Source organism: Acyrthosiphon pisum, chromosome X (genome assembly GCF_005508785.2).
Source record: "Acyrthosiphon pisum isolate AL4f chromosome X, pea_aphid_22Mar2018_4r6ur, whole genome shotgun sequence".
NCBI lineage: Eukaryota > Metazoa > Arthropoda > Insecta > Hemiptera > Aphididae > Acyrthosiphon > Acyrthosiphon pisum.
In genome coordinates, this window is record NC_042493.1 from 26423016 (window position 1) to 26432455 (window position 9440).

General features: G+C 29.4%; 2 protein-coding genes across 2 annotated transcripts; both read right to left on the bottom strand.

The window, feature by feature from the left end:
• Positions 1 to 3344: 3344 nt before the first annotated feature.
• On the bottom strand, positions 3345 to 4946 carry LOC100164439 (jerky protein homolog-like). The gene has a single exon (XM_001944456.1). It carries the CDS (start codon positions 4944 to 4946, stop codon positions 3345 to 3347), a length of 1602 nt encoding a protein of 533 aa, XP_001944491.1.
• Positions 4947 to 5230: 284 nt separating this feature from the next.
• Positions 5231 to 8501, bottom strand: LOC100569177 (zinc finger BED domain-containing protein 1-like). The gene is made up of 4 exons (XM_008182807.1): positions 8028 to 8501; positions 6989 to 7904; positions 6641 to 6934; positions 5231 to 5499 (listed from the first exon to the last, which is right to left on the bottom strand). Exons 1-4 carry the CDS (start codon positions 8499 to 8501, stop codon positions 5231 to 5233), a joined length of 1953 nt encoding a protein of 650 aa, XP_008181029.1.
• Positions 8502 to 9440: the final 939 nt, after the last annotated feature.

Here is a 9440-nt window from a genome sequence, read left to right on the forward strand (position 1 = left end):
AAACGGTAATATCGATTTAATAGCACAATATTTATTATTTAATGAACACTTAAGAAAACAATATTAGTAGTAAAACAATTAATGAACAATTCAATAAAACAATTCAATAAAACAATATCAATTAGAACAATAAGTTAATCAATGAAACAATATTAATTAAAACAATAAATGCGAATAATAAACGCGACGGAGCGACGGACACAATGTTGTCGCGTCGCGTGTGTGCGTAGAACTCAGTGTTGCCAGGTAAAAAATTGTAAATTACCCAAAAATGCGTGATAAAAGTTTCCTAAATCTCCAACAATCTTTTTTTTATCCCCAGATTTTTAATTAAAATCCTCAAAAAATTTTTCAGCAAAAATTTTTAGTTAAATAACAGCATTATTGCTATGTTACCTAATATCCTACTCACCAAACTTCTTACCTCCAATAGTGTGACTGTACATAAATAATCATTTATGAAATTGTGTAAGAATCAGTTAACATAAATAGATAACAGTAAAACAAATTGTGATAACATATTGTAACCTGGTTTTAAATAATATTAGAACCTAAGAAATTATTAATTATATATATAAATTAAACGATATATTATTTTATCATATATATATATATATATATTATTTAAGTTAACAATTTTGTCCTTGGGTTAATTATGGGAGATACTTAGTTTAGATTTGGGATTTTAGAGGTTAATTAGACACAATAACAATTATTATAATACATAATAATTAATTTTAAAATAAATATAACAAAAAATTAGTCCTTTTTTCACATTTTGTTAAGTTATAACAGTATAAACTTTTATTCCAACAAATAAATATAAAATAAATAAAGCACAATTTATTAAAGTAAGAGTTGAGTACTTATAAAACAAACAATATAAATTAAATCATACCATAAAAATAAATGTCAGTCCTTTTTGATCACATGATTCTAAAATATAAAATAATTACTTTTATGTTAACAAATATAAATTTATAAAAACTAGCAACACTCGAGTAAGTGAGTAACAAACAATATAAATGATACCATATGCAAATTTACAAACTAATGTCAGTCCTTTTTGTTTACATTTTGACTTTTGTAAAATGATAAAATATATAAAAGCATTAACTTTTTTACTAACAAATAAATCTTAATATATAAAAACAATTTATCAAGTAAGAGTTCAATACTCATAAAACAAACAAAATAAATGAAATCATATCATAAAAATAAATGTCAGTCCTTTTTGTTCATATTAATAATGTATAATTCTAAAATATAAAAGAAGATAATTACTTTTATATTAACAAATAACAATTTATAATTAACAACTAATAAAGTTTATAATATCTACTTATATAAAAACTTGTAATTAATTAATGCTGTATATTTATAACATGTACCTATGCATACAAATAAATACCTAGGACTACATATTGTTAGAATGTAACTTTAATAGTTCGTCTGTAACATTAAAGTCATAGCAATTTTTATTTTGATCAGAAATTAATTGTTTTGTATGTAGTATACCTTGTAATGTTTCAGAGGATAACCTGTTTCTTGTTTTTGTCTTATTATTATTTATTGCACTAAATACTCGTTCCACGCAACCACTACTGTGTGGAAGAGTTAACAAATTTGTTACAAAATTAGATAGCTGTGGATAAAGTGGAGTGTTATCACCCTTAACTTGTTTAAGATATTTGACCCAAAATTCATGTCTATATCACTTGAGATCAGTAGGCGCCATTCTCTGTCTAATTCATTGACATTCTCAACAAAGTTTGAAAAATAAGAAGCTACAATTCCTAATGATTGTATATTAGATATTTTTTTAGGGTCTAAAAAAGATAAATGTTTTAATCCAAGAACATATCTACTAATAAATGGAAAACGAAGATAAAGTTGGTGGGCACATTCCAAATAAAAATCAAGACAACACTTTACAAACTGCTTTTTATCTGAAGAATTAAAAATATTTTGTGAAATGGCTATAGCTACTTTTGGTCCTAAATATATTTGGTCATCTGGTAAGAAATTGCAAGGGTTACGGTATTGTAATAGCGAAATGTCAGTATTATTTAATTCACTTGATTTTATATAGCATTGTAAAATAAATTTATAAGCATTTGCCATACGGTCATATAGAAGATATATTTTAGGAAGTTCAGACTGGAATTCAAGATTTAAATCATTTAAAGTAGGTAAGATAAATTCTAAGAAATTTAGATATAACTTATTTATTGGATTATTTAAACCATTTGTAATGTTGAAAGATTTGTCTATGTTGTCAAACGTTTGTGCATTAAAATAGGCTTTTAATGCTGGATATTGTTCATTAATACGCTTCACCACTGCTAATAAACATAACCATCTTGTTGAACTGAGTTAAAGCATTTTATGAGATTTTAAATTAAATAATTGTTGAATTTCTTTAAGTTCTTGTTGTCTTTTAAAACTATGTTGCACATAATTATAAATATTCCTGATTAATATTTCTATATCATCGGGTAATTTACGGCAGGCATACTCTGCGCACAAAGCAAGAGAATGACAGATGCATTTCATGATAAAAATATTTGGTATATCTTTTTTGAACAGAGCTTGCACAGAATTCTTACTTCCATGCATGACATTGCAACCATCGGCAGCAAAACCAATACAGTTTTTGATAAATGGTACATCATTGCTGGTAAAAAATTCTACAATGACACTATAAATATTTTTAGCAGAACCATCACTTAAAGGTAGTAAACAAATAAAACTGTCAGTAACTTTAAAATCAATGCATGTTCGAACAACTAATGCTAAATGTTTTGTAGCACTCAGATCTGTTGACTTATCAATTAAAAGAGAAAATGAAATTAATTTCAAAGATTCAATTAACAATTCAAACCCAGATTTACCAATCACATTATTAATTATACTTGTACATTTTGTACGATCGCATGTCAACTTTTTTAATTCATTTGCATCTAATTTAATAGATTTTATTAATGTCACTAAATGATCAGTGGAATTTATTGGTATATTGTGTTCTGCGATAAATGAAGCAATACGTGCCTCAGTGGTTTTAATATTCTTTGCCGAGTTTTTACTTTGAATAACCGACTTCATGTTAAATACTGATGTTACTTTTACATAACTCACAGCTCTGGTGTGTTTTTTTGAAATGCAGTAGAACCCCTCTAATCCGTCACCTTTGGGACTGGAGATATGGTCGGAACGCGAAAAAGGTCGAATTATCAGAATATAGAGACAATTTTTATTTAGAATTGAATATTAAATTTATTTGTATTCAGAAATAATTACACATATAAATGTACTATTGTATAAATGTATTATTTTAATATAAATTACTTAGAAAAAAAGTCAGTTATAGATTTTTGTTTAGAGAATGTAATTCTAGATTGAGCTGCAATATTTCTCCATTTCTTGATCCACAAAATGTCCATAGGTGTTGAGGTTGAGCTCTGCTCTATGTACTGAAGGGCAATATCAAAAGCATTCTTGGCATCGGTGTGTGAAATCTGGGTAGGGGGTTCGTCAGCATCACCGTCCGAGTCCTTGTTCACAGTTTCTTCACCGTTATTTTCCAAAACGGCGGTAATAATCTGATCGTCATTAAGATTTTCACTTGTTTCACAGTTTTTGTCACATTGGACAATCCATTCCTCAACTTCACTGGCAGGGAAATTCGGTTGTACACTTTGTAGATCTTTTATTATTTCTTGCGTGTCGTTGTTTTGTTCATCTTCAATCTGGTCACTTTCAGTCATAACTTCCGGCCAAAGCTTACGCCAAGATTTTTGCAAAGTGTCAGGTTTTAGTTCCTCCCACGAATCAGCAATCGTATAGATAGCATCTTTGATATTAAGGGATTTCATTGATTCAAATATGTTAAAACCTTCTTCGGACTTTTCTAAAATTGAACTGATGTACTTTCTGCGATACCGCCTCTTTAACCATTCTATAACTCCCTGATCCATTGGTTGGATAAGTGATGTGACATTTGGAGGAAGGAAGATAGCTTTTATGTCCTCTTTCACTAATTCCTCCTCAGATGGATATGATGGTGCATTATCCAATAGCAATAGAGCACGAACAGGGAGATTTTTTTGTTTCAAGTATTTTTCAACAGATGGAACGAACTCATCGATAAACCAAGATTTGAAAAGATTGGAATCCATCCAAGCAGATTTTTGACTGCGATAATAAACCGGCAAGGAAGATAAATTTATGTTTTTGAATGCCCTTGGCTTCTTAGATTTACCAATAACGAACAAAGGAAGCTTGTGTGTACCGTCAGCGTTGATGCAAGGAGCAATGGTTAGCCTATCTTTTATAAGTTTCGTTCCTGCAACGGTATCATTTGATGAAGCGAGCGTTTTGTTTGGCAGCATTTTATAGTTTAGGCTTGTCTCATCTATATTAAAGACTTGGCAAGGTAACAGTTCATATTCTTCGACAATTTCTTGAAATTTCACAGAAAAATTCTTGGCTGTCTCAGCATCAGCGGATAGTTTTTCACCAGAAATTGAAACAAACCGGACGCCATGACGGGTTTTCCAGCGATCAATCCAGCCTTCACTAGCGGCGAACTCACTTTCGGCTTCTAGTTTTTTGTGCAAAGCTATTGCCTTTTCTTTTATTAGGGGCCCAGATATTGGAGTTCCTTTTCTTCTTTCTTTGCAAAACCACATCCACAATGCATTGTCAAGCAGTTCAAGTTCAGGTTTTTTCAATGTTTTGCGTTTTTTAAGAGCGTTTTCACCATCTATAGTCACTGTATATGATTCAATGTCTTTCCAATTTTTTCTCCAATCTTTTATCGTCGTAACGCCTACATTGAGTTCCTTGGCAATTTTTTGAAGTGATTCCCCTTTGTCCAGTCTTTGTAGCACTGCTAATTTTTCATTTAGTGAAAGAGTAACGTGTTTACGTTTCATACCTGACATGTTGAAAATACACACAACTGTACACAATGCAAAACAAATATGTATAATGTATACGTACGTAATTTAATAATATTAAAATATAATACACGTTATAAACACAGAACACAGTCGTAGCAAAAGGAGTACTAAACTACTAAAGTGGATATGCGATAAGGGAAATATTAAACTGGCAATTAATTTTATAAATCTACTATAAATTGGAAAATCCAAATGTATTTTTAAAGTATTAATATCAATAGTACTATGGTCGGATTAACCGGAGTGGCGGACCAACCGAGGGCGGATTAGAGGGGTTCTACTGTATTGTGATTTCTAACTGCCGACAATCCTCCTTTTAAATCTTGATTACAAGATTTGCAATGAAAATTTAATTCACCTTTTGTACTTTTGGCAATCCATTTTTTAAAATCTTCCTGTTCTTCCCACATATAATTATATTTATGGTCGTAGCATTTTTTGGAAGTTGATGGAGCAATTTGAGTGTCTTCTATTTGATCATCCGACGAATCAGTGTGGTAATCAATATCCATACTTATAGTTGAGTCATATACAACTTAAACACTAAACAGTAAACAGTCAACACTCAAAACAGAACATGATCTGATATTGTGTTATTGGTTATTAGTTAGTAGTTATATACTTACATCGTAATTCGTGAAATTGATTTGATAGAGTAATTATTAAATAAATCAGCAGCAGACACAAATTAATTTAATGCATATTCTATTCCGTGTGACCATATAGTACTGATAAGTGATAGTAGCAGCACATGAAATTTCATTTATTCTGTGGTAGCAGTCAGTGCTGTAGTCTGTAAATTTGTGGTTGTGATATTTATTTATATCTTAAATCGTGTTGTTGACTATTTTTAAAATTGTACTATCATTCTATCTATAATAATTTTTTATCTATGGTTGTCAATTGATACCACGGTTGTATATATATCTACAACCGTGATTGGTACTCGGGGGGGGGGGGGGTCAAACTTTTTATCATACAATTTAAACTAGAATTGGATATATTTGAAATTTTTAGTGATAAATTGGTATGCGATTGAGATAATAATAATTCTGTTTATTAAATTTCAAATTTATCCCCATTTTATCGAGATTTATAAAAGTTTCGCCCCAAATCCCCAGGTACTCCAAATTTCCCCAGATTTGGAGATTTTTCTCCAAACCTGGCAACACTGGACTAGAACTAACTATTAGGGATGGGTAATTCATGAATGAATCGATTCAGCTAAATGAACTGATTGAATGGATTCAGTGCTGTAAAATGAATCGGTTCATGGGTAACACTGTTTCAAAACTGAATTAGGTAATATTGTTTTATATCTATGGTTAAATTTTGTTCAATGTTCATGAAAACGACATCTAGTATACAATCATTATTTTATGCCAAAAGGCAAAAATACCTGTGCCCATGTTATCATTATTATTTATTATCAGTTATCATAAACAACACAAACAAATTTAACAACATTTTGCAATTCATTATTTATTTAATAAAAAATAAAATATTTATGACTTATCGACTTAAAATCAAAAACAAAGTTATGGTAAGTACTAAGTATGCTATTCTTATAATTACATAATAATAATCAACTTTTTAGTGTAAAATAATTTAGTATTATAATTGTATAATTTATTTTAAATTGAAATTTATAAAAATAATTCGCTCAACCCTTTTACTTGATAATCTATTTCGTTTTTCAGTTACAACTTGTCCACCTTTGGAAAATACACGTTCACTCGGAACAGATGTGCCTTGTATGCAAAAACGCCGTTTCATTATTTCAAACAAAGTAGTGTAAATATTTTTGTTTTCATTCCACCATTTTAATGGATCATTTGATCTTGCAATTAAAGGTTCTTGAAGATACTTATCTACTTCGATAATCATCAACGCTTTTGGATCCTGAGACTGAACTATATCAGTAACTTCCAAATCAAAGTCGTTCCAAATTGAATCTTCTTTATTACTCGCTGTCGGTGGTATCGGGTAAGTTGTCTAGTTACGTTGCTGTACATTTTTTTCACTAATTATAATTTTTCCTTTGTTGAGAATAGATCTTTTTGTGTCTTGAAAAGAAAAATGATTTTTGAATCCATATTTTTTAAATCGAGGATCTAAAAATGTTGCCTCGGCTAACAGCATATCTTTTTCTAAGTAACCAAATCTCTTATTTGTTTCTTCAGTTAATTTATGTATAAAGCTGTCTATGTATGGAATTGACTGATGTTGGGTCATTAGTTTGTTACAAAAGTTAATTAAAGCCTGAGTAAATAAAATAGTTTTAGATATTGTTACTCCTTTTTCACTACTCATTTCAAGAGTTATTTCTTCAAATCGTTTCAGAATATCGCAAGATTTACTTATTATCTGCCAATCACCCGAAGTTAAACTGACATCATAATTAAGATCTGCTAAGGAAGACAGTATTGGAGTTTTCAATTCAAAAAACCGTTGGAACATATGAAACGTAGAACTCCAACGGGTGACTACGTCTTGTATAAGTTTATGGACTGGAGAGTAACCTAATTGTTCCTGCATTTGGTTCAATTTTTCAGTGGCGCGTGTACTTCTTTTAAAGTACTCGACAATGCTTTTAACTTTAACTCTAGTTTCTTTGATTTGGTCCAGAGAAGATTGAACAATAAGATTAAGGCTATGGGAAAAACATGAAACATGTCTCCACTGACATTGCTGAATCGCTGAAGTTATGTTTGAAGCATTGTCAGTAGTACAAGCTGCTATTTTATTTTTCAAACCCCATTGACTTACAATATTTTGAAGACAGTTTTTAATATTTTCACTTGTGTGTCTCATTGGAAATTTTGCACATGAAAGTAAATATGATTTTAATTCACAGTTCTGATCTATGAAGTGTACAGTAATAGCCATATAAGTCTCATTTTTAAGTGATGTCCACGCATCTGTAGTTAAGGCAACATACTGTGCATTAACTAAAATATATGATTGGACTTGTTTGTATATTTGATTATAAAGAACAGGCAATAATGATGTTGAAAGGGTTTTCCTAGAGGGAAGGGAATAACCAGGGTTTAACATATTTACCAGCTTTATAAATTCAACATCTTCAACGATACTAAAGGGGTAATATTCTTTAACTATCATTTTAATTACCTGTTGTTCAATTAATTGCCTTTTTGATGCAGTTACTGGTTTGCTGAAATAATTAGAAATTTGACATTGCTGTGGACAAATTGATGATGACGGCTGACGATTAAGAAGAGGAGATCTATCTTTATTAGATATTGAAGTTGATACGACTCCAGAATTAGAAGATGTTGATGCTGATAGATTGCCATTGTTACTAGAAGGATCATCTGGGTTATTTTCTTCTACATCAAAATTAGGTCTTGAACGTTTGGACAAATCAGTTGTTGGATGTTTAGATTTTATATGTCTTAATAAATTAGTTGTCGAAGATTGATTAAATTTAAGCACTGTTTTACAAAATCCACACTTAGCTTTATCACTTTCAATTACTGTGACATAATCCCAAATCACACTGGTCTTGCGATTCATTTTTATAAAAAAAAAGAATGTAATTAAAACACCTGTAATTTTAATTTAATACACAAACGTATTCAAAAAATATGAATTGACAAGACACAGTACAAACTTTTCAGTGGTCACTGGTGTGTTGTGAATGATGACTATTTATACAAAATATAAACAAAATTAAAAGTATCTATCAAACAAATCTAGCCTGCAGGAACATGATTAATCATGTTTCTTATTGTATGTAAACAAAGACATAATTATATATGTATGTTCTGTAATATTATTTTGTGAATATGGAATAAATGATTTTGATGTAAAAAAAGATATTATAGACTATAGTATTTTATTTATATAAAATAAATAATATACACCATATCTCAAGATGTTCTGACGTACTCAATAATTTTTCTACATTAAATATTATAGTTATTTGTCGTCGTCATGCAAAAAGCGATCAAGCGAACAATTTTATAATTAATAACTGCACAATTTTTATTTTTTTATCTTGGTCGATTTTTTATGACTGCAACTGAGTTGTGATATAGTATAGCAATTGTGCAAAGAGTAAGCAATTAAAAAAACTAAAATTGTTTTAAAATTAAAACTAAAGTATTGTCAATCAACTCAATTTATTTCCAGTATAAAAATATATATAAATTATAAATATTTTCACAAGTTATGATTCATAACCAATTAATTTTTTATTTAAAAATATTTTAGTTAGTAGCTAATTCTATTGACAAATTTATTTTATAAATGTATTTAAATTAGTCGTTTCGTTGTTCCCAATCAGTATATATCATGCATTTTTCATGAATTGTAATAATAATATTTTCTTTTTGGAAAAACAATTTAAGTCTTTATTCTTTAATTATGTGTAGAAGTCGCAATGTCATGTTGGCTTCAATAGCTATATACATTACACAGTATAGATAAACATCCATATATTTAATATCTATA

Bases quoted from the DNA above. Each gene is read 5' to 3' on its own strand.
- LOC100164439 (XM_001944456.1), bottom strand. From the start codon at position 4,946: ATGTCAGGTATGAAACGTAAACACGTTACTCTTTCACTAAATGAAAAA.
- LOC100569177 (XM_008182807.1), bottom strand. From the start codon at position 8,501: ATGAATCGCAAGACCAGTGTGATTTGGGATTATGTCACAGTAATTGAA. The intron at 7,905-8,027 runs GTAAATATGTTA...GTTAATGCACAG, and splicing joins ATGTTGAATTTATAAAGCTG to TATGTTGCCTTAACTACAGA. The intron at 6,935-6,988 runs GTGAAAAAAATG...TACCACCGACAG, and splicing joins CAAAGGAAAAATTATAATTA to CGAGTAATAAAGAAGATTCA.